Below are 25,439 nucleotides of genomic sequence, written 5' to 3' on the forward strand. Positions count from 1 at the left end.
GGAAAATCCTATGAAAGGTAGTGGATTTAGCCTAGTACATTGAACACATCTGCATGAAACGTTGCTGTAGGAAAGCAGCGTGCATCATCAAAGATCCTCACCACCCAGGCCATGCTCTTTTCTCGCTGCTGCCATCATGTAGAAGGTACAGGTTCCTCAGGTCTCGCAGCATCAGGTTCAAGAACAGTTACTACCCCTCAGCCATCTGGCTCTTGAACAAAAGGGGACAGCTACACTTGTTTAAGGACTCTTTTATCTTGTTATTTCGTGCTTGTTGTTTATTGCTATTATTATCTGCATTTGCACAGTTTAAGTTTACAGATCTTGTTTACAGTTTATGTTCTATAGATTTGCTAAGTATGCCCACATAAAAAGAATCTCAGGGTTGTATGTGGTGACCTGTGTATACTCTGATAATAAATTTTACTTTGAATTTTGAACAGTGAAACATACAGTGAAATGTGTTACTGTCGTTAACAACCTAAGGATGTGCTGAGGACAACCCCCTAGTGTCACCACACATTCCATTGACAACATAGCTCATCTGTATTAAGCAGAACAATGCAAGCAACATTAGCAACACAAGAACTGCAAAAAAAAACCCAAAACAACAGCAGCAAAATAAGTCCCTTTTCTCCCTCCCATCGACCCACCCACTCCACAAACAAGCAGGCCTACAATCCTAGGACTGGCCACCTCCAAGCCTTCGCTAGTCCCTGGCTGGTAATCAAAGATTCAGAGACATCTTCCAGTCCTGCTGACCCAGGGGCCTCAACACGGATTCTCTGACTTTGGTCTTTGACCTTCGGTATTTACTGCAGGACCTACCAATCACGGGGCTTTGAATTCTGGGCCTCAAACTCCACTTTTGCATGACCTTCCAGCCCTGAAACTTGCTAACTGGTAGGGTTGTCCCTGTCCTGGACTTGTAGAGTTGCAGGCATTGGGCCTCTAGTGCCCAGACATGTTGAAATCGGGCCTCAACTTCAAAGCTCACAGACTTAAGTTTTCAGCTTTCAGGTTTTGAAGACTTGTATGTTCACATGCTCGTGTTTTGGAAGGCAGTCGTCACAAAAGATATATGGCATCCTGTGGAATACCTTCAGTCACTCCCTGGAGTCTGGACTGCTCTCCCATGTTCAGCTATAGATGACAATGATTCTCATTCCTAGCCATTGAATTTTTTCCAAGTGACAACTTCAGGTTCTGTACTATATTTTTCAATTTGCTCTTCACTGCAGTATAAGACAAGTCAGCAAGGCATTCTATTTGCAAGGGAATTATTTTGCCTTTCTTAATTTCCATGGAGACAAAGTGACATTGCCGACATTGTGATTTGCCAGCATTGCTGCCATTCCATCAATGCAGACAGGCACAGACTAAGCTCCTGTCCATATACTCTGCCTTATGATTAGAGATGCAAGGGCCTGGTGAAAAATATTGCAACAGTTTTAAAAAATGGAAAATGAGGGGAAAAGCCATTTAATAATATGCTTAAGTTGCATAAAGCAATTAAAATCAATAATTCTTAAAGTAAAGTAACAAAGACACAGCTTCGCTGACCTTTTTGAACATCTGTGATTCTGGTCTAATGAATGTTATGGCTAATGCACTAGCCTTAACTTGAAGCCTAGGGACCAGATACGGACTGTATCTCAGTACTTCATGCAATTCTCTTGAACTCATGGTAGCCAGTGCTGAGTGATGGTCAGATCTGGAATCCTTTGATTCGTAGTGTCCAATATTTGTAGTGGCCGTTTGATAGTGTAGCAATTTAAAGTAATGCACGTAACTGAATATTCAAGATTGGTGCTGAATAGATAGAAATGATAGGCTAACATTTCAACTGATGAGTTCTGTGCTATTAAATGATGAAAACCCCTCATGAATTTCTACTTGTGATTCATTTTATCAGAATGAGGTTTAATATCACTGGCATATGTCGTGAAATTCTTTAACTTTACGACAGCGGTACAATGAGATGCATGATAAATAAATATAGAATAGTTGTCGCCAACCAGTTGATCTTTGAGACTTTCCCAGTAGATCCTGGAAAAAAAAGGAAAAATAAATACACAAATACTGTTGTAATGTGAGCATTATAAAAATAAGTATACTAATTAGGATAATGGTAATATAGCAATACTCCCGCTTACGGAAAGCTGTTTGTAAAGAGAGATTGTTTCTGGGGTTGCGGGGTTTTACTTCTGTTCGGGGTTGAATGCCCGGCCATCATTTTTCACAAAACATGCTGCTCAAAATAAGGCTGCATCATTTTGTGTAAGTCACCTTTTGGCTAAACACAAGAAGCCTTTTACAGATGGCGATTTGTTCAAGATAGCAATGGCCAGTCTGGCAGAGACTGTTTTTAATGACTTTAAAATCAAAAACAACATCAAAACCGCAATACATAATATACCACTTGGCCCTGCAACAGTGTCAAGGAGGGTGGAGTCACTGTCAGAGGACGTGGATTGACAAGTGTTAAAGGACTTATCACTCTGTGAATATTTTTCACTGTAGTTCGATGAATCCCTGCATCATGCAAACAGCTCAGCTTGTTGTACTTGTCAGAATGGCTTTCCAGGATTTTACAACAAAGGACTTCCTTACTCTTTTGCACTTAAAGGAGAGAACAAGAGGTGAGGATATTTACAAAGAGTTTAAAAAATATGTCCGTGAAAATGACATCCCCATTCATAAACTGGTGGCATTTACTACTAATGGGGCCCCAGCAATGCGTGGTATGCTTTTTGGTTTTATAGCACTGTGCCGTAATGACCCTAATTTTCCCAACTTCCTGGATTATCACTGTGTGATTCATCAACAGGCCTTGGCTGGGGAGATTGTGGACTTCTCTCATGTAATGACACTGGTGGTCAAACTGATAAACTTGATTCGAGCGAAAGCGCTTCAGCACTGCTTATTCAAGGCGTTATTGGATGAGCTCGATGCCGCTTACGGAGTCATAATTCTTCATGCTGCTGTTCGGTGGTTGAGTCGCGGCAAAGCGCTGCAATGATTTGTTGACTTGCTGCCTGAGATAATGATTTTTCTGTCGACAAGAAACGAGGAACATGAGGAACTGTCAGATGATGTGTGGCTACTGGATTTAGAGTTTCTGACAGACCTAATGGCTAAATTAAACACACTTAACAACGAGCTCATTGGAAAAGACCAACACCTGCCCCACATGATAAACAGTAAATGCGTTTAAGATAGATAGATAGATACTTTATTCATCCCCATGGGGAAATTCAACTTTTTTTCCAATGTCCCATACACTTGTTGTAGCAAAACTAATTACATACAATACTTAACTCAGTAAAAAATATGATATGCATCTAAATCACTATCTCAAAAAGCATTAATAATAGCTTTTAAAAAATTCTTAAGTCCTGGCGGTTGAATTGTAAAGCCTAATGGCATTGGGGAGTATTGACCTCTTCATCCTGTCTGAGGAGCATTGCATCGATAGTAACCTGTCACTGAAACTGCTTCTCTGTCTCTGGATGGTGCTATGTAGAGGATGTTCAGAGTTTTCCATAATTGACCGTAGCCTACTCAGCGCCCTTCGCTCAGCTACCGATGTTAAACTCTCCAGTACTTTGCCCACGACAGAGCCCGCCTTCCTTACCAGTTTATTAAGACGTGAGGCGTCCCTCTTCTTAATGCTTCCTCCCCAACACGCCACCACAAAGAAGAGGGCGCTCTCCACAACTGACCTATAGAACATCTTCAGCATCTCACTACAGACATTGAATGACGCCAACCTTCTAAGGAAGTACAGTCGACTCTGTGCCTTCCTGCACAAGGCATCTGTGTTGCCAAGCTCAGTATTTGGATTTCAAATTTAAGTAACGGGAGGCTGACATACTTTCCCACCTTGGAGAAAATGTTACTGGCCATCAAGGAAAAAAATGCTTTTTGCCCTGAGCAGTACTGTGCTTACCTAGACAAACTGGCAATAGAGTTCGATTGGCGTTTTGGCGAGTTAAACGTCATGAAAGATATTACTGTATTTATTTCAAACCTATTTCTGCCGATCGATATAGAACAGATAGCATCCAAATTCCAGCAAGTATTTGGTGTACCAAGTGAATTTGAAATGGAAATAATTGATTTGCAAAATGACATTGAGCTTAAAGCAAGATCAAGGGATGGTGACTTTTGGGGGCTTGTCATCAGGGAGAAGTTTGCTCATCTCATCAGATGTGCACTAAATTCAGTGCCTACTTCGGGTCAAGTTATCTGTGTGAAATTGCATTTTCACAGGTAAAAATTATTAAATCTAAGTACAGAAACTGTCTTACTGACAGACACCTCACAGACTGCCTCAGACTGGCTGTCTGTAGTTATGAGCCAAATTTCAGGGAACTAGCAGAAAGTATTCAGCCCCAGTCATCACACTGAGTGCAACAGTCAATTTTTATTCATTTATTTTTCATGTTGAAATAAAATTAAATAATGAAACTTAGAACTAAATGTATAAAGTATTGTAATATTCTTAAAGAAAGACAGCTATGGCCTGTTTGGTATGCTAGTTAGTGTTTTCTTGGTTGAATTAATTTGAAAGTTTGACAAAAGCATTTTATGTAATTCAAATACAATTAGCCCAAAAAGAAAGTCCTCAAGTTGGAAGTACAATCTGAGCTGTTTTTTCTCTAAACGATTTAGTAGGTTGATCTTGCCTTTCACTAAGGCTGAGGTAGGGGATCTTGGGCTTAAAAAGGTTGGTGACCAGTAATATAGAGAGAAAAAGTAGTGAATTGCAATAACTATATATATATATATATATATGTACACATACACACACACACACACACACACACACACACACACACACACACACACACACACAAAATAAATAAATAAGTAAATATATACACACGCACACACACACCTATTAAATAGTAATGTTAAAATAAGTAGTGCAAAAAAAAAGTAGCGAGGTAGTGTTCATGGGTTCAATGTCCATTTAGAAATCAGATGGTAGAGGGAAAGAAGTTCTTCTTGAATCGCTGAGTGTGTGCCTTCAGGCTTCTGTACCTCCTTCCTGGCGGTAACAATAAGAAGGCGGCACATCCTGGGTGGTGGAGTCCTTAATGATGGACACCGCCTTCCTGAGGCATCTCTCCTTGAAGATGTCTTGGATACTAAGGAGGTGAATACCCATGATGGAACTAATTGGCTGGCTGCAACTTACTTCGATCTTGTTTAGTAGCCCCCCTCACCCCCCATAACACACAGTGACAGCCAGTCAGAATACTCTCCATGGTACATTTGTAGAAGTTTTTGAGTGTGTTAGTTGAAAAACCAAATCTCCTCAAACTTCTAATGAAGTATAGCCACTGTTTTGCCGCCTTTATAGCTTTATCAATATGTTGCATCCAGGTTAAGTCCTCAGAGATATTGACAGTATTATTTGTCCATTTCAAGGCACACATTGGGAGACAACAGATGAATGGATTATTGGTAGAAGAACCTGGTTTTGCTCAGCTCACAGAAATTGGAAAGAATTTATGTGTCGTAACTGTCTGCAGAAATGATCACATCTCACTAATGCCATCTTACCTATTTCTTATGATTTGTCAGAATGCATGGAGTGGAGTAGATGTTTCATTTCACCACCTGTCCTTACTCAGACTTTGCAGTCTTTTGACTTAGCAGAATAAGAATTGTAAGTGTAGGCAAAACATGGACTGATCATCGTGAGATAGTGATCAACTTCACCATGGAACGTGTACACTCTCATCGCTGTTGAAGTATTTCACCAGGTGGTCTGTTGCAGTGAGTTTATAAGGGGAAACTTCACTTAGTTTTAAGAATCAGAATCAGTTCTATCATCACTGACATATGTCGTGAAATTTGTCATTTTGCGGCAGTAAGACATAAAATTACTATTAAGATACAGAAATGAAATGAGCACAAAAGAAGAATAATGAGTTAGTGTTCATGGGCTGTTCAGAAATCTGATGGCAGAGGGGTAGAAGCTGTTCCTAAAATGTTGGGTGTTAGTCTTCTGGCTCCTGTACCTCCTTCCTAATGGTCGTAATGAGGACCTGTCTCAGATAGTGGGGGGGGGGGGGAGGGGGGAGTCTCTTCTTAAAGAACATTACAGCCTTCTTGTGGCACCACCTCTTGAAGATGTTCTTGATAGTGAGAAGGTCTATGTCTTGTGATTCTGTGTATTGAAGGTTCCATTACAAGCAATTATGGCTTTATTTGCATGTGTTGACTTTGCATAAATGACTTTAATCACCTTTCTAGGTAAAATGTCACTGTATCAAAGTAGCAACTGCCATAGCAGGTGTGACTTACCTCTGTAATGTAAACTGTGTTATTTGCCTGAACTAAGAAAACATTTGAATATTTCTTGAGTCTTGTGAATCACTTGTAAGATAGTGGTATCAAATAATGCATACATGGAAAATTTTGTCTTTTGTCTCTTAAGTTAGATTCCCAAAAATTTAAAATGTTAACAACATTGGAAGTTGGTTTTCATGTCCAAATGCTACATTGTAGTATCCTCTTTGGGGTTGCTGGAGGTTTGCCTACCACCACCCCCCTCCCCTTCTCTTTGAGTTTGCTAAGTGCACTAAATGTAAGAATCATCCCAAGACTGTTGAAGGGGTCTTTTGAGACTGTTGGCTCTTGTGCTTGTTTGAAGTATGTACCTGAGAGGCTGTAGTTCAAATTGAATTGGTGCTTTTGTGACTTCTGTGTACTGTATTGCATTGAGTACACTGGGTGAAACTCAGACACATTGAGGGGACAGTGATATACTGGCAGTCAGACTGCAAAACCAGTGCTTCAGTTCCAGAGCAGGAGTTGAGCCAGTTGGCAGGCTTTGATTGACAGGGCCCTGCTATTTCCACTTTTCCCTGTGATGTCAGTTCTCAGCACAATCCATGCAGGATTCAGCTCTCAGTGAAGATGTGTGAGTGGAGAGAGTAAGCCTCCAATTTTGCAAAAAGTGATGAGTTCCATTTTCCAAATCTCTGTTCTTGTATGAAACCAATCTGTGCTTTAGAGTTATCTGGTTGCTCATGCAAAAGAGCATCTGCTAATGTGCAGCATCACTCTGTTGTGGAAAAACAGCCCACTGCTTGAAAGAAGGCATCCCATTGCTGCTCTGTGTTCATTGAACATTCAATCTGCTGACAGCAATTTGACTGTTGCATATGGCAGACCTTGGCCTTCAACCTGATTTTAGGTAAGAACATGCAAAGGTAGATAGACTTTTCATGGCCCCTATCTTTGCTTGCCTCTATCCTTCGAAACCTTGTAGTGTCTCTTGTCTCTGTCTGTCTCTCCCTCTCCCTCTCTCCCTCACCCTCCCCCTCTACCCCCCTGTTCCAGCAGCCCTTCAACACCCTTAGTATGTATACCTTCTGTCTAGTTGTTATACGCATGTACCTTTAAGAGTTGTTGACTTTTTGTTAGTCTTGTGCACCAATTTGCCAAGAGTTGTTCTGAATTGAGTGTAAGCTTCTTGAAGACTGCTCAGTAAATGTGTTAAACTTTATTGGTGTAACCACCTCTATCATGTTTCAAATGTGTCTTTGATCTTTTTTTTTCTTTGACAGGTTCTGATTTACCACTGGACCTAAATTCTGTTATGTTTTGGTGCACCAAAAATAGGTGCATCCAATTTCTGGCTGAGTATTTATTAATCATGAGACTGCAGGGATTCAAAGGAAATCCAGGAAAAATTAATTGCTTGAGAGAAAGAAAATGAAATGTCACGTTCGAAGAATTATGCTAGGGAGAAAGGATTTAATAAAGTATTCTGGGAATTAGCAGTAGGGCTGTTAGAAATTTCTAATCTGCTTCGAAAACTTTGATTCTTCCACATGACACAAATCTTTCATATTTACAGATAGTACAATGGTAGGAGAGACAGCTGTATGTGGGATGCTGATTTGGGAAGTAGAAAGTAGGACAAACGTTAGAACAATAGCATTGAAATTTGACATGTACAGTAATGCCTACTGATGGAAAAACAGAATTTAGATAGCCATGAGTAAAATTCGGACAGATTTAGGAGTCTTACTAAACATGAGAACCAGTATCAGGTTTAATATCACTGACATACGTTGTGAAATTTGCTGTTTTGCAGCAGCAGTGCAATACATTAAAAAACTATAAATTATAATAAAAAGGGGAAGTACCTAAAATGTTGAGTGTGAGTCTTCAGGCTCCTGTACCTCCTCTATGATGGTAGTAACAAGAAGAGAGCATGTCCTGGGTGATGGGATCCTTAATGATAGATGCCACCTTTTTTGAGGCATCACCTTTTGAAGATAACCTCGTTGCTGTGGAGGCTAGTGCCCATTGGAGCTTCCTGGGTTTGCACCTGTCTACAGCTTTTTCTGATTGTTTATACCAGACAGTGATGAAACCAGTTAGAATGCTCTTTGTTGTACGTCTGTAGAACTTTGCTAGAGTTTTTGGTGAGAAACCAAATCGCCTCAAATACCTCATGAATGTTGCTGACGTATCTTCTTTGTATCAGTATGCTTAGTTTATTTCTCTGACCCATGAGTCTATTGGTGGATCATGTTAATCTTACAGTTATCTCCAGGTCAAAAACCTCCTGGTGGGTTGAGTTCAGCCTTTCCTTGAGCATTTTGTGGAAGAATATTGTAGAATTCAGTTTTTTTAAATCAAAAACCCATAGCACTGGACAATAAAAAATTTTTGAAAGTGCTGCTTCCTCAGATTTTTTCTTTGTTTATGATAACCCACTTGAAATGAACATAAATATAATTTCAGACTACTTGTATCAGGGAGGAATTTGGAGAAATAGAAAAAAACTTTTATTGAATATAATGCATTTAATTGCAAAGCAGTGCTGAGGTTTGCAAAAGTTCACCTGATCTAAAATGTTTTGTTGATGATTTTCATTTGTACTCAGTGTCTGAAGCTTCTTGCTTAAGTGTTCAACAATAATCAGCCAGCACTGATGGATTCCAGTTGCCCTGATACTGATTCTCCATGACCACAATGTCCTGGTGAAACCTTTCACCGTGCGCGACAGCACCAAGATTGGCAGGGAAGAAGTCTAAATGGGAATGCAGAAAATGAATCCTCAGTGACATGTTGCACTTAATGGTTTTGTATTCTGAAGCATGTTATCAACCAACTGCACGTAGTTTGGTGCTTTGTAGTTGCCAAGAAAATTTTCAACAACATCCTTGAATGCCTTCCTCGCAATTTTCTCTGAACCCACTAGAAGCTCTTCAAATTGCCATCATTGTTGACCAACAAATATGCTTTCCTTAATCTTGGCATCAGTTATTCTGACTTGAATTATGAATGGATATAAGAAATATAGGCAATTTCAAAAAATAGTGCACGATAGGGAAACTTCATGGTGGTTTTCATAAACCACAGCCCAAACTACATAAGTAACACTCAGAAGTATTCAGGAAGCAAAATCTTTGTTCAGTGTAACCTTCTGGCATATTCAATTGAGGAAAACACACTGTGCTGTCATTTGTAAAGATGTAATGATATTTATGCTCATAAGGGGTAAGGATATGTTTGACCAGTTTTCCACTGAGCCTGAATAAATTTATGAGTACCTCAATTTAATACCACTGTTGTCAGTCAACTGATCATCTCTCTCTTTTAAGCAGAATAGATGTCATCCTTCTAAGGAATTTCATGGGAAATCCATATTTCCTACTTATTCCATTGGTATCAAAAAAATTCATTTGAGAATGGAAAGGGCTTTTTTAAATTGGAATTTTTTATTTGAATGTTTTATGTTTTATGCACTAAAAAGTGAGAATTGAAGCTTGCTCTGACCTGCTTGACTTTTATTTAATGGTTAGGATTTTACATTATAGTAACCAGTTGTATCTGACTGATTGAACATAGTACATCTGAATAGTTCATAGATTATCTATGAAACTTTAATTTCTGGTAAGTCAGGAAGTGATTTGTTTAATTGAAATCTTGCATCTTGTTATTCTGTAAATGATGATTACAATCAGTTCGTCTTACATCATTGTGTAGGAAGGGAGTTACTCAGTCCCTCTTGCCTTTCCACTATTGTAGACTGCAATTTTTCCCTATTCCAATGCCCAGTTAACTGGTTTCTAAAATTGTTTCTATTGTCCTACCCTGAAAATCTTTTTGGGTATTGATCACATTATTCTTTGTGGGGATGCTTCCTAACATAAGCCTGAAGATTTCAATTGTTCCTATACTTTAGTCATGTAATAAGAAAATAATATTCCATTTTTTCCATTTTTTCCTTTAAACAGAGTATGTCAGCAAACTTTTAAAATATTTCTACTTAGAGATTGAATATAATCCATTGGTTGAGTTACTTGCATATGGGATTAAAGTTCAGTTTCAGCTTTTAAGTCAGGTCGGATAAGTCAAAATTTGTTGAAGTTTTTTAAAAAAGTGTCAATAAATTAATTAACATGACAATGTGCATTCTCTACCTTTAGATAAGCAAAATACTGATGATTTTGTGAGATTTAATTTAAAAGCCGAATTTAGCTATTAGCTATAATGTGAGCTAAAATTATTAAAGATATATAACCAGAAAATGCTGGAAACATAGCAAGCTGGCTCTGACGAAGGATCCTGGACCTGAAACACAAACTGTTTCTCCTTCCACAGAGGCCGACTAACCTGCTGAATATTTTTAACTTCTGTTTTTTATGCTAGCTGTAAATCCTGAAAACTGCCTGAGAGGTATTGCGTTTTCAAAGCAATTAAAGATGTGTGGGTAGGCCACTTTCATTTGCCCTAGTGTGTAGGTGAGTGGAGAATCTGAGGAAGGCTGAAAAGATAATGAGGAAATTTTTTTTTAAATTGTGATTTATGTAGGATTGGTTTAAAATGGATGGTTCATAATTGGTGTAAACTAGGTGGACCAGAGGACCCCTTACTGTGCTGTATCCTGGTAATTTTATGATTATCCTCCATTTATTTTACTTTGTAATACTAACGTTGCATTCATTGTGAGCAATTCCTGACTTTTATCTCTGTGATTTTATTCCAGTTAGGTAATGAAATCCCTGAAGGTGCCAGTGTACCTGCTTTAGGATTGTCAAACAAAGCAGTTTTTCAAGGTATTTTTAAGTAATTAATTTTTCTACTTTGAGCTATATGTCTCTATTAAATATGTTTCTTTGTCGTTGAGTGTGTATTATGTTGGTGTTACTTGGAGGGTGTGTGGTGGGATGTCGTTAGGACATCCTGATTTCAATGATACAGTTTATTTGGCGTAGGTAAACTGAAGATATTGAATCAGCCTTGTTTTCTTTTATTTTACATTCATCGTATTTAATAAATTATGACATTATGGCATTTTTCATTTGCATGTACTTAATTAATCTCTGCCACTTTGATTATAGGGCCCAATGGTGTACTTGTTTCAATGCAGTATAGCGTGTGTCTGCTCACTTATGTTACATCAAAAGTCTTGTCAAAACTTTCATGACTTTGTGATTCAAAAGCTTCACTGCTCTTTATACTTTCTAGGTAGCTTTACAGGATTCTTCTGTACCACGCTTTTTTTTTCTCTTTAGTCTCAGCACTAGCCTCTACTGGCTCACAAAGCTCCATTACATTTTGTTAACAAATGAGGTTTTGAATTAAATAGTTGGGGAAGACCTCTGGAAGGGGTGTCTAAGTTAAAGTATAAAGGATGAAAGAATAATGCAGATTAGCAAAATGGGTAGTGATCAGTGAGTCTGTCAGGACCAAGGACAGTGCAGGATACTCCATTTTCAGAAGAGATATGCAAAGTGGGAAAGGAGCAAAGGTTGCCAAGATAATAAAGAACAGGGTAAGGGTAGCAGAGGTAAAGTGTCATAACACACACGTACAAAAAGTAGAATAAATTTCGGTAGAAAATATGGATGGAAGTTGTCCATGACCCCCAAACAGATGTGAATGAATAGAAGAGAAATCAGGAAATTAATGAACAGATATCATGCACAATAGAGTGATCACTGAGGCCTTGAATCTAAATGTAGCGTTGACGAACCATTTTGGCAGTAGTGGGTGTTGAATCCATAAAACAATATATCAGAGTTAATTTTTCCATAAAGTATGTTGAGGAAACACAACACAGGCTATTTTAAATATAGTATTGTGCAATAAGGAATGGTTAATTTTTATAGTAACTGACAGAAAGGTGACTGTAACTCAAATAACCATGTGGATGGTTTACAGCAGCAGAAGACCACACCAGGTTCCACTCCTGTTCCTAATAAAGTGGCAAATGAGTGTAAATAGGCTGAGTAAATGGATGAGATTATGGCAGGTAGATGTGGAACAGGTGTCATACAATTTGATTGAAAAATTTTAAAATGCAGAGTTTGTTTTTTTAAATAATGAGAAATTGAATGGTGGTAGTGTTCAGATGGACTTGTATACAAGTTATTGGAAGTTAACAAGCAGGTTCATCAAGTTATTATGAAGATCAATGGTATGTTGGCCTTTATTACGTTTGAATACAAGGGTGTTATATTATCAGTGGCTATATTACATTTGGTCACCACCTCATTTATATCATTAATGTAGTATGAACAGCATAGATCATTCTGGAACCTCATCAGCTAGAGCCTCTCATTCTCATTTATTCCTACTCTCTGTTTCCCGTCTATTAACCATTCCTCATTTTATACCAGTACAATATCACCAATCCCTGGGGTTCCATTTTTGTTTCATAAACTCTTGTATAGCACATTGTTGAAGACTTCCTGAAATGCTGCACCCATTGGTTCAACCAAATACATTATGCTCATTACATCAAAAAACAATTTCTGTTTCATAAACCCATGCTGACTCTGTTTAATGCTGTTATTATACCATTTTCCAAAAAAACTAACAGATGCAAGAATTTTTTTTGCACAGTGCATCTAATTTCTTTCTCTCTGCTTTTTCACATTATGATGTCTCTTCCTTGGCTTCAAAATGCTGTTGAAGTATTCCAGTCAATAGTGCATCTAAAGACGACTTTAGAAAATGTTGAGTATAAATCAGGCTAATCAATAACATTCAAAGTAAATTTTATTATCTAAGTACATATATATCAACCACATTCAACCCTGAGGTTCATTTTCACATGGGCACACTCAGCAAATCTATAGAATAGTAATCATAACAGCATCAATGAAAGATCAACCAGAGTGCAGAAAACAGCAAACTGTGCAAATGCAAATATAAATATATAGCAATAAATAACGAGAGCATGCGATAAAGAGTCCTTAAAGTGAGATCATTGGTTGTAGGAACATTTCAATGATGTGGCAAGTGACTGTAGTTACTCCCTTTTATTCATAAGTCTGAGGTTGATGGGTAATAACTGTTGTTGAACCTGGTGGTGTGAGTCTTGAGGCTCTTGTACCTTCTACCTAATGGCAAAAGCATGAAGAGACCATGACCTGGGTGGTGGGGACCTCTGATCATGGACACTGATTTTCTGTGACAGTGTTTCATGTTGATGTGCTCAAAGGCTGGGAGGCTTTTACCCAAGATGCACTGTGCTGAATCCATTTCCATTTGAAGGGTTTTCCATTCAGAAGATTGGTGTTTCCATACCAGGCTGTGATGCAGCAAGACAATATACTCTCCACGACACATCTATAGAAATTTGTCAAAGTTTTAGATGTCACGTTGAATCTCTGCAGACTCCTAAGGAAGCTGAAGTGCTGCCATGCTTTCTTTGCAATTGCACTTTTCTGCTGGGTCCAGAACAAGTCCTCTGAAATAGTATGAAATGGCACAAATCACAGTGATGTCAGTCTCACGCCCACTCTTTCCCATTGTGCTCATGGAAAATGACCACGATTAGGAACCATGCATGATTTTCATTCAAAATCCCTATCCTCTCATGTCTCAGCTTTAACTTGTTTTCATTAGCAACCAATCCCTGCCATCTTTGGAAACCAACTAGTGCTAATGGCATCATTGACCTGAGAGCATCAGCTAAATCAATAGAAATTTGCTGTTAGACTTGTAGCATTAACCTTTGGGGCTCACTGCAGCATTAAATGCCCTAAAAAAAACATTGCTTGATTATTGTTGCACTTTCTAAATCTTTGTGCAAAGTATCTAGCAGCTGTTTGACTGATTGCTATTCGAGTAAATAAGTGTTTGTACTGTACTAGATTTCTCTACCAATAAATTCTCAAATTAATATGATCTTGTCAGGCATCTTCATTTTCACGATGCAAAATTAGGAGCGTATACAATTATGCGATTGTAATGAAAATACTTATGCATAATCTTAGAAAGGAATATTTTCTAAACTAAATATGATTTAATTTAAATCAATTTTTAAAGTTTCTATCTTGTATGTATTCAAGGTGGTGAAATGCAGTTTTAAAAAACTTACAGTTTTTAAATAAAATATTGCTATTACATAAGAGTCATCTGATTTTTCTTTAAGATAATATAAATTTCTTTGGAACAGGAGAAATAACTGCAAATGCAAGTAAAAGGGATCCAAGTGCATTGCCTCTCAGTGCTGCTGACCAGTATCCCCAGGCTTATTTTCAACCAATCAGTCTTACAGGTATGTGATTCTAGTAGCTCAAGAAAGTTATTCTAAAAACTTACGGCGAGTTTTAAGTTCAAAATTAAAGTGGAATTCACGAATGTTGGAAGGTGTTGCATAAACCCTTTTTAAACAACCAAGATATTTACTGCATTCTTGTAAGATTGTTAATGACTTATCTAATTTAAAGATTCACATTTAACTACAAATAGTTGTACTTAACAGTTCTTTTCTGAATGATGTACAGTACATTTGGAATCAAAGTAAAATATCTTTATCTTTCAAATTTTCTTTGCTGACATTCTAATGAATTGTTAGAGTGAACATTTATGTTGAAGTGACAATATTTATATTGTCAAAAATATTATGGTAAGATTGAAACATATGACTGTTTTAATATATGTACAGCATGAAGTTGTTTTGTATGATTATAGAAAAATGTCCTAAATGGTGAGGTAGTAATGGGGGCAAATAAATGCCAGATGAACTTAATGGGTACTTTGCATCGGTCTTTACTGTGAAAGACACTAGCAGTATACCAGAGGTCCATGAGTGTCAGGGATAGGAGTGAGTGCCATTGCTATTACAAAGGCAGAACTGCTAGGGAAACTCAAAGGTCTTAAGATGGATAAGTCACCTGGACCAGATGGACTACATCCCAGAGTCCTTAGAGAGGTTGCTGAAGAGATAACGGATGCATTTTTCATGATCTTTCAGGAATCACTTGATTCTGGCATGGTCCCAGAGGACTGGAAGATTGCAAATGTCACTCCACTCTTTAAGAAGGGAGGAAGGCAAAGGAAAGGAAATTATAGGCCAGTTAGCCTAACCTCAATGGCTGGGAAAGTGTTGGAGTCTTTGATTAAGGATGGAGTTTCGAGGTACTTGGAAACTAATGATAAACTAAGTCAAAGTCAGCATGGTTTCTGTAAAGGGAAACCTTGCCTGACATATCTGTTGGAGTTCTTCGAGGAAGTAACAAGCAGGATGGACAAAGCCGAGGCAGTGGATGTCACTTACTTGGATTTTCAGAAGGCACTTGATAATGTGCCATACATGAGGCTACTTAACAACATAAAATCTTATGGCATTACAGGAAAGATACTGGCATGGATAGTGGAGTGGCTGACAAGCAGGAGGCAGCGAGTAGGAATAAAAGGGGCCTTTTCTGGTTGGCTGTCGGTGATTAGTGGTGTTCCTCAGGGGTCAGTATTGGGACCACTACTTTTCACATTGTTTATCAGTGGTTTGGATAATGGAATTGATGGCTTTATGGTAATGTTTGTGGATGATATGAAGATAGGTGGAGGGGTAGTTCGTGCCAAGGAAGCAATGCGTTTGCTGCAGGAGTTAGACAAATTGGAAGAATGGGCAAAAAGGTGGCAGGTGGAATACAGTGTTGGGAAATGTACGATACTGCATTCTGGTAAAAGGAAAATAGTTTAGATTAATATCTAAATGGGGAGAAGCTTCAAACATCAGATATGCAGAGAGTTCTCATGCAAGACTCTCAGAAAGTTAATTTACAGGTTGAGTCTGGTAAAGAAGGCAAGTGCAATGTTGGCACTTATTTCAAAGGGTTGGAATATAAAAGCAAGGAGATAATGCTGAAGCTTTATAAGACACTAGTCAGGCCATGCTTGGAATATTGTCAACAGTTTTGGGCCCCATATCTCAGAAAAAATGTGTTGTCATTGGAGAGAGTCCAGAAGAGATTCATGAGGATGATTCTCGGATGAAGGGGCTATCCTATGAGGAACGTTTGGCAGTTTTGGACCTGTACTCACTAGAATTTAGAAGAATGTGGGGGGGTGGATCTCACCCCCCTCTGAATGTAAAAAGGACTAGATAGGTTTGATATGGACAGGATGTTTCCTGTGGTGGGGTATCTAGAGCTAAAGGGCAAAGTCTCAAAATTGAGAGGTGACCTTTTAGAATAGAGGAGAAGAGGAATTTATTTAGTTAGGGAGCAGTGAATCTGTGGAATGCTCTGCCACAGACTGCGGTGGAGGCCAAGTCCGTGTGTATATTTAAGGTGGAAATTGCTTGTTTCCTGATTAGTCAGGGTATCAAAGGATATGGCGAGAAGGCATGTGAATGGGGTTGAGTGGGATCCAGGATCAGCCATTATGGAATGGTAGAGCAGCCTTGATGGGCTTAAAGGACTAATTCTGTTTCTGTGTCTTAGGGTCTTCTGGATACTTCCAAGATACTCTGAGAGTGCACTTAAAATTGAAGCAAAGGGGTGTTGGCCAAAATCTTAGTCACAATGGGGGGTTTTTAAGGACTTCAAGGAAAGTGATGAATATGGAAAATCTTAGGAAGTCAATTTCAAACTTGGGATCTAGATAATAAAGCTTATGACTGCAGTGATGTGATTAAAAAGTGGGAATCAAGTCAAGTCAAGTCACTTTTTATTGTCATTTCGACCATAACTGCTGATACAGTTCACAGTAAAAACGAGACAACATTTTTCAGGACCGTGGTGCTACATGAAACAGTATGAAAACTACACTGAACTACGTGAAAACAACACAGAAAAAAAGAAACTACACTGGACTACAAAGCTACTCAGGACTGCATAAAGTGCACAAAAACAGTGCAGGCATTACAATAAATAATAGACAAGACAACAGGCACAGTAGAGGGCAGTAAGTTGGTGTCCATCCAGTCTCTGGGTATTTGAGGTGTCAGATAGCTTGGGGGAAGAAACTGTTACATAGTCTGGTCGCGAGAGCCGGAATGCTCCGGTGCCTTTTCCCAGATGGCAGAAGAGTTTGTATGAGGGGTGAGTGGGGTCCTTCATAATGCTGTTTGCTTTGCGGATTCAACGTGTAGTGTAAATGTCCATAATGGTGGGAAGAGAGACCCCAATGATCTTCTCAGCTGACCTTACTATCCACTGCAGAGTCTTGCGATCCGAGATGGTGCGATTTCCGAACCAGGCAGTGATGCAGCTGCTCAGGATGCTCTCAATACAACCCCTGTAAAATGTGATGAGAATGGGGGGTGGGAGATGGGCTTTCCTCAGCCTTCACAGAAAGTAGAGACACTGCTGGGCTTTGTTTGCTATGGAGCTGGTGTTGAGGGACCAAGTGAGATTCTTCGCCAGGTGAACATCAAGAAACTTGGTGCTGTTAACGATCTCTGCCGAGGAGCCATCGATGTTCAGTGGGGAGTGGTCGCTCCATGCCCTCCTGAAGTCAAAAACCTTCTGTTTTGTTTTGTTCACATTCAGAGACAGGTTGTTGGCTCTGTACCAGTCTGTTAGCCGTTGCATCTCCTCTCTGTAAGCTGACTCATTGCTCTTGCTGATGAGACCCACCACGGTCGTGTCATCAGCGATCTTGATGATGTGGTTGGAGCTGTGTGTTGCAGCACAGTCATGGGTCAGCAGAGTAAACAGCAGTGGACTGAGCACACAGCCCTGGGGAGCCCCCGTGCTCAGTGTGATGGTGTTGGAGATGCTGCCTCCGATCCAGACTGACTGAGGTCTCCCAGTCAGGAAGTCTAGGATCCAGTTGCAGAGGGAGGTGTTCAGGCCCAGTAGGCTCAGCTTTCCAATCAGTTTCTGAGGGATAATTGTGTTGAATGCTGAACTGAAGTCTATGAACAGCATTTGAACGTACATGTCCTTTTTGTCCAGATGGGTTAGGGCCAGGTGGAGGGTGATGGCAATGGTGTCGTCTGTTGAGTGGTTGGGACAGTACACAAACTGCAGAGGGTCCAGTGAGGTGGGCAGCAGGGTCTTGATATGCCTCATGTCGAGCCTCTCGAAACACTTCACGATGATGGATGTGAGTCCAGTGGGACGGTAGTCACTGAGGCAGGACACTGAAGACTTCTTCGGCATGGGGACGATGGTGGCGGCCCTGAAGCACGTTGGAATGGTGGCGTTGCTCAGGGAGATGTTGAAGATGTCAATGAGAACATCTGCTAGCTGGTCTGTTTTGAATATTATAAAGTAGAACAATGGATACAGAATTTTGAGGGAATAAATTGGTTAGGCTGGAAAAAGTTAAGAGTGTGGATATAGGAAAGAGTTTAAACAGAAGGATCAGAATTTTAAAAATGTATTAATGAGGAACTGAGAGATAATGAAAATTTGCTGGAAATGGAAGAGGAGAACCTGTTGTGTGATTGGAAATGGACAGCAGAATATTTCCTGTGTTGAATTTTATAGAGACTAAAGGACAAAATGTTAAGAATGCTGTGACATTTGGGGACTTTGCTGATTATGAAGAGGAGAAGGTCAGAACATGTTCTCACAGACTCCTGGGGTAACTGCTGGGCAGGATGTGTAGCTAAGCTGGAGGTGTTCCAGTACAGAAATAGAAAACACAAAACAAAGCCTTAATAAAACTCTGGTCTGGCCACAATTGGAATATTGTGCCTAATACTGGGTGCCATATTTAAAAGACTTTGAACAAGATGAAGACTTATTAAAATGATAGCAGTTCGGGCAGTTTGCATAAGTCTTCCTGTTAGTTTGCCATGTTTTGAGTTGCTGATGGTAATCAGTTTGCCACATTTTAAATTAAGGTGAGAAAGTTGTGTAAAGAACACTCTTTGTAAACTCACAGGTCTGCAAAATTCTAATAAGAGCAGTCAGTGAGGGAAAAATATATTTGGCCCATATTATAGTTTGATCCTCATGATGTAATTTCCTTGGTTTCATTTGACTCATTGTGTTTCACTAACTTCCTACAGAGCCCCCATCAGAAGATCATCTTCTGCAGAACACACTCTGGGCTGAAGTTCAGAAGCTGTAAGTTATTTATCACTAACACTTAAGATTTGACATTTTGTTACTAAGTGATTCGCATACAGGCCATTGAAAAAGTATTCAACCCCAACAATCATTTTCACATTTTACTGTCTCATTTTCTAAATGGAAGCCCTCTAATAAAACGTGGTTGCTCAACAGAGGATGAAATCCGAGCAGCAGACAAAGATAGGAACCAGCTTCCTGTCAAGCTTTGCACCAAATTTTTTACCCAGTCCTCCTCCTGAACTTGTATCCTCTCCTTCAGATTCAAACCCAAAGAAAGATGAACCCTCATTTAAGGTGAGAGTGCCCAAAGATTACCCAAGTTGGAAACACATGTGTGTTCGCCATTTAATAAGAGCACACAAGGGCTGAGCAGTCCACCAAATGTATCAGTGGTTCAACTTTCAACAGAAGCTACTGCCCAACCCTCTCTCACTGTCCCAGGCTGTGGTGATATATCACCATTGTGTGACATGCTGAGACTGGCCAGAAAAGCCCTGAGGCAGAGTCAGTCCAAATGTGGACAAGACAGTCATCCACAGAGTGATGCAGAATCTAGGGAGGGTAGCACGAAGAACTGGAGAACCAGTAACAATATATTGCGCAACACAGATGGACACACCCTACAGCAAGCACCAGTGGACTCCAGGTAACTTAATCAAGAACCTGTTGCGACTTCAGAAGAATTAGACCCAGATACAGCTGGAAATTCAGGGCCAGCACCTTGGGCTACTACTGGTTCTAGCACACAGATGGCAGAACACGATAAGGAGCCAGCCAAGCATCCATCAGATGTAGCTACTTCCTTATACGTTTAAAGATACAGTGCCTTGGAAAAGTATTCAGCCCCCCCCCCCCCCAACTATTTTTGCATTTTACTATCTCGTTTTCTAAATTTAAAATATATTGAAGTAGGATTTTTTTGAGCTAATCTACAAAACGTTGTGCGTCATGTCAAATCAAAAGAAAAATTTTGTCAACAATTTACTGAAAAAGAGGATGTTAGGAGAATTCAGGGTGACTTGGATAGGCTGGGTGAGTGGGCAGATACTTGACAGATGATGTTTAATGTGAATAAGTGTGAGGTTATCCACTTTGGGAGTAAGAACAGGAAGGCAGATTATTATCTGAACGGTGTAGAGTTAGGTAAGGGAGAAATACAAAGAGATCTAGGAGTCCTTGTTCATCAGTCACTGAAGGTGAATGAGCAAGTGCAGCAGGCAGTGAAGAAGGCTAATAGAATGTTGGCCTTTATTACAAAGGGAATTGAGTACAAGAGCAAGGAAATCCTTTTGCATTTGTACAGGGCCCTGGTGAGACCACACCTGGAATATTGTGTACAGTTTTGGTCTCCAGGGTTAAGGAAGGACATCCTGGCTGTAGAGGAAGTGCAGCGTAGATTCACAAGGTTAATTCCTGGGATGTCTGGACTGTCTTACGCAGAGAGGTTAGAGAGACTGGGCTTGTACACGCTGGAATTAAGGAGATTGAGAGGGGATCTGATTGCAGCATATAAGATTATTAAGGGATTGGACAAGATAGAGGCAGGAAATATGTTCCAGATGCTGGGAGAGTCCAGTACCAGAGGGCATGGTTTGAGAATAAGGGGTAGGTCATTTAGGACAGAGTTAAGGAAAAACTTCTTCTCCCAGAGAGTTGTGGGGGTGTGGAATGCACTGCCTCGGAAGGCAGTGGAGGCCAATTCTCTGGATGCTTTCAAGAAGGAGCTAGATAGGTATCTTATGGATAGGGGAATCAAGGGATATGGGGATAAGGCAGGAACCGGGTATTGATAGTAGATGATCAGCCATGATCTCAGAATGGCGGTGTAGGCTCGAAGGGCCGAATGGTCTACTTCTGCACCTATTGTCTATTGTCTAAATTAAAAACCAAAATTGTGAGGCTGAAAAAGTATTCATCCCCTCAGGTGCAATATGATATTACCTTAGCAACTCACCCAATTTTTAAAGTAGAAAACTGGGGGAATCACGTGTTTCCAATGAATTCATAAGAGCAAATTATCCTTCTCTCTGTAAGGATGAACAGTGTGTTTGGTTTTTCAACAGACCAAACCAAAATGAAGGTGAAAGAGCATTCAAGACAAGTCAGGGAAATGATAATAAAGAAGCACACATCTGGTGGAGGGTACAAGACCGTCTCTAAAGCACCGAATGTACCTTGGAGCTCAGTGTTGTATTGCCATGAGGCGAGGTTCTTCACTGGTTGTGTGCATTCATTACAGGGGCGGTGTGATGGTGTAGCATAGAAGTCAGTGCACCACTTTACTGTGCCAGCTATCACTGACTGAGGATCAATTCCTCCAGATGCCTTTCGAGAGTTTGTACATCTTCCCCATGACCCCTGGAAGCTCGCTTCTTTCCACATTTCAAAGATGTTTGAGTTAATGAGTGTGGATATGCTATGTTGGTGCCAAAATCATGGCAACACTTGAACTGCCCAGCACAACACTTGAACTGATTTCATTTGATACAAACAAGGTTTTTCATCGTGTGTTTGATGTACATGTGACAAATAAAGCTAATCTTTTTACTCCATAATTTTGAATAAGACATCTCAGTTTTAACAATCATCAAGTCATCTCAGATTATTAAATTACTAATCCTATGTAACATTAAGGTAATTGAAGATGCAAGGTCCAACTTGAAGAAGGAAGTGTGATAGATGTTAGATCTTGCGATAGAGTTTATTTTCAGGATGGATTAGCAGCTGGTTCTAATGACAGAACCAGGTTAATTAGTTGCAGTAGAGGCAGCATTTCAGATTTTTACCTTCAATAGATTCAATCAAAATATATGTTGGTTACTGTAGAGTTCTCTACTTCAAATATATTATTGAAGCTAGTTAAACTTGTCTTAAAATTGTGAAGATTTAAGTCAGTATTTTTCTTATCAGTAACAAAGGTTACAATTTCTGAATATTTTTACACATTGTAATGCACTATTATGTATATTGAAAAGCAACACACACAAAAGGCAATGAACTTCCAATGGGGATTTTGCTCAGCAGCAGGCAATGGTATGTGTTTGTAGAGTTATTTAAGATGTATTTAAGAACACGTAGACCTTGGCTGTGAATGAAACAAGATTGATGCTGCAGCTTTTGCTACACTAGTTTACTTCCTGAGAGGACTGTGTTTAACTAAAAGAAATACTTTTATTTGCTACAGTATTATGATATTTACCTAAAGATTTATGTTTACTTCAGATAGCTACTTCCAATAGAGCATTCAGAATCATCATATATCAGGAAGAAAGCTCAAATTGAGTTTATTCTAATGGGTACTGTCTGGTAACTTTGCTGCCAGCTACTATTATGCATTATTAGCTCAACACTACTTTTATTTACCCTTTTGATCTACTACTGAAAACTAATGCCTGACGAGTTAACAAAAATATCTTTTTAGTGAGGTACAGATCTGAATGTTGTAATTTGACTTGTCGCATCAAAGTATGTGACACAAAGGGCCAAATCAGCCTGAACTCCTGAAAGCTGAGTACTGCAGTGAGCTCCACAAACAGCAGCTCAGCAATCAGTAGCACAAAGATCCAAGACCTAATTCACTTCCATTTGTTCTACACCATCTTATCTGCACTGATTTTCATATATTGCACAGATTTAACTTCAGACTTAGCATATGAATTGATGATCTGAGGATGAGCTTTGTGAGATGTTGCTGGAAGTAATTAATCTTTTACCATTGCTGTCAGTAACTGATGCCTTTAAATCTTGGTTGCTGCAGTGCAGTGATACTTTGAGCATCAGTTTTCTTGAGGCATTATGCATTGTGCGAAGAAAATTGTATTACAATTTTAAATAGAGGAATTAGAATTCCAAAATATTGAAGCATGTTATTTGTGAATATTTCAAAAATGTTTTGTGCTTTAAATTGGCACTGTTACTACAGGTGGTATTTTTTCAATTGTTCTTTTCTTTTTCCATTAGGTGCTTTTTTCCCCCTTTGAGAGAAAGAACACGTTCAAAAAATAGATTAACTGCTTTTGAAAGCTTACCTTGTAAACTTAATTTCTTGTAGATTATGATTGCATGAATTCACTTCATCATGAAGATAAACTATTGAGCAAATTTCTGTCTCGCACATCTCACTGGCAAAAGTTCAGTTTAAAAGAAACAACTACTTATGCTGGAAATTTGAAACAAAAACCAAAAATGCTGTAAGATTTCAGCAGGTCAGGTATCATTCTTTGGAAAGAACAGCAGAGTCAGTGTTTCAGGTCACAGAACTTCCTTGGCACCTCCAGAAGCAAAGTTACTCCTCAAAGTGAGAAGATAACAAGAAAAAAGAGAAAACGTCTAGTTAGTAATTTTTCCCCATGACTGCTCGTTAGTAAGTGTGCTTGCATGAAGGTTAACTAGTTGACACTTAAGGAAGTGTAATTAGAAAATCAGAATCCGTTTCTCACAGCCTTCTGACCAGAAATTGTGCTTGCATGTAATGAGTTGTTTTGGCCTTAAATATAAATATACATCTTATTTTTGCATAGTGAAGCCAAAACTATGGATTGGCTGTCTTGTTTATATTTGTGCTTTTAGAGCAATGGAATAATAACAAGGTAAATATGGAATACTATTCACAAAAGTACAATTTATGAAGTTTTGTAATAATGTCATCGACTCATTCAGGAATGGTCTTTGATTTACAAATTTGTATTGCTGTGTAGTATTACATTGAACCAATATTCTCATAATGCATTTTGGTCAGGTTTTCTGATTTTTTAAGTTTCATTTTAAATTTCATTTCCTTTTTTTTCCCTCAGGAGCACATCCATCAATCTGTTCAGTAGCAGCACTCATTCCTTCTACATGATGTTTTGTTTGTTCGTCAACAAAGAGAAATAGCTTGCCTTTTATGAATAGTTTAAGCAGCTTGTATTTTCATTATACTGCATTGTATTTCTCCTGCACATTCATTTTTAAACTCGATGGATTCAGCAGCAGTTTGTGTTTAAGTTGTTGGTCTGTCATTGAAAACTATAGTTATCTCTAAGCTACTGTTTTGGTACAGAAAATGTGCCATCTAACATCAGAGATTTGCTACCAAATGGCCAATTGCAGCAAGTCCAGCTGAGTAGGTATCATGGTTAAGAGTTGAGAACAGTAGGGATGTGGGTGGGGCTGAATAAACTAAATGTTTGGATGATCGCGATTCATCCCAGTTGTTCAGATGAATAGACTGCAGAAGGAAGGGATGAGAATTTAGACAATGGTAGTATTGGGGGTCTGAAAGGAATCAAATTGGAGCCTGGGGCCTGGGCCATTTGGTGCTATGGCTTGGGCAATTGCAGAATTAGGAGTTTGGCACAACTTTGCAAAGTGCTGACGAGGGGTTTGTTGAAGTGTGATGGCAGGAGAGGCCTGAAATGTTACCATACACTTCTCGGAGAAACATAGAAAACCTACAGCACAATACAGGCCCTTTGGCCCACAAAGTTGTGCTGAGCACATCTCTACCGTAGAAATTACTGGGCTTACTAAGCTCCATGTACCTATCTAAAAGTCTCTTAAAAGACCCTATCGTATCCACCTCCACCACCGTTGCCGGCAGCCCATTCCACGCACTCACCACTCTCTGAGTAAAAAACTTAGCCCTGACATCTCCTCTGTACCTACTTCCCAGCACCTTAAACCTGTGTCCTTTTGTGGCAACCATTTCAGCCCTGGGAAAAAACGTCTGACTATCCACACGATCAATGCCTCTCATCATCTTATAATCTTATCATCATCCTCTCATCATCTTATCTCAAATGTCTTTTTTCCCTCAACAGATACGGGCATGGCTACGAAGTGTTCTGTGTTGCTTGCAATTCCTCGTTGACTGTGGTGGCTTCAGCATGTAAGGTATCAAGCAATTATGTTGGAAAAATAATAGTTACATACTGAAAATATTAATTCCACATTGTTAGGTAAATAGACAATACTCAGATTTTACTTCATGATGTCTTTCACTGTGAATAGATGTGTTCCTCTAGCTTCAGTGGTAGTTAGTGATTTCCCTCAGGAATAATTTCTCTGGCTGAAGATTGAGCAACTTTAATTAAATATAAATGGAAAATCCTGTACCGCCATTGATGTTGGTTTATCATTTTGAAGCTC

The 25,439-nt window shown here is 39.2% G+C and overlaps 1 protein-coding gene across 1 annotated transcript in view; it reads left to right on the plus strand.

Moving 5' to 3' along the window:
• The window catches only part of elp2 (elongator acetyltransferase complex subunit 2), a 128,450-nt gene that overhangs the window by 72,654 nt on the left and 30,357 nt on the right, over positions 1-25,439 (plus strand). Inside the window, exons 14-17 of the mRNA XM_073054234.1 lie at positions 11,030-11,099; positions 14,453-14,554; positions 19,247-19,304; positions 25,112-25,184. Of these exons, the coding sequence (XP_072910335.1) occupies positions 11,030-11,099; positions 14,453-14,554; positions 19,247-19,304; positions 25,112-25,184 (303 nt within the window). The remainder of the gene's footprint in view (positions 1-11,029; positions 11,100-14,452; positions 14,555-19,246; positions 19,305-25,111; positions 25,185-25,439) is intronic.

This window comes from Hemitrygon akajei, chromosome 8 (genome assembly GCF_048418815.1).
Source record: "Hemitrygon akajei chromosome 8, sHemAka1.3, whole genome shotgun sequence".
NCBI classification, from domain to species: Eukaryota; Metazoa; Chordata; class Chondrichthyes; order Myliobatiformes; family Dasyatidae; genus Hemitrygon; species Hemitrygon akajei.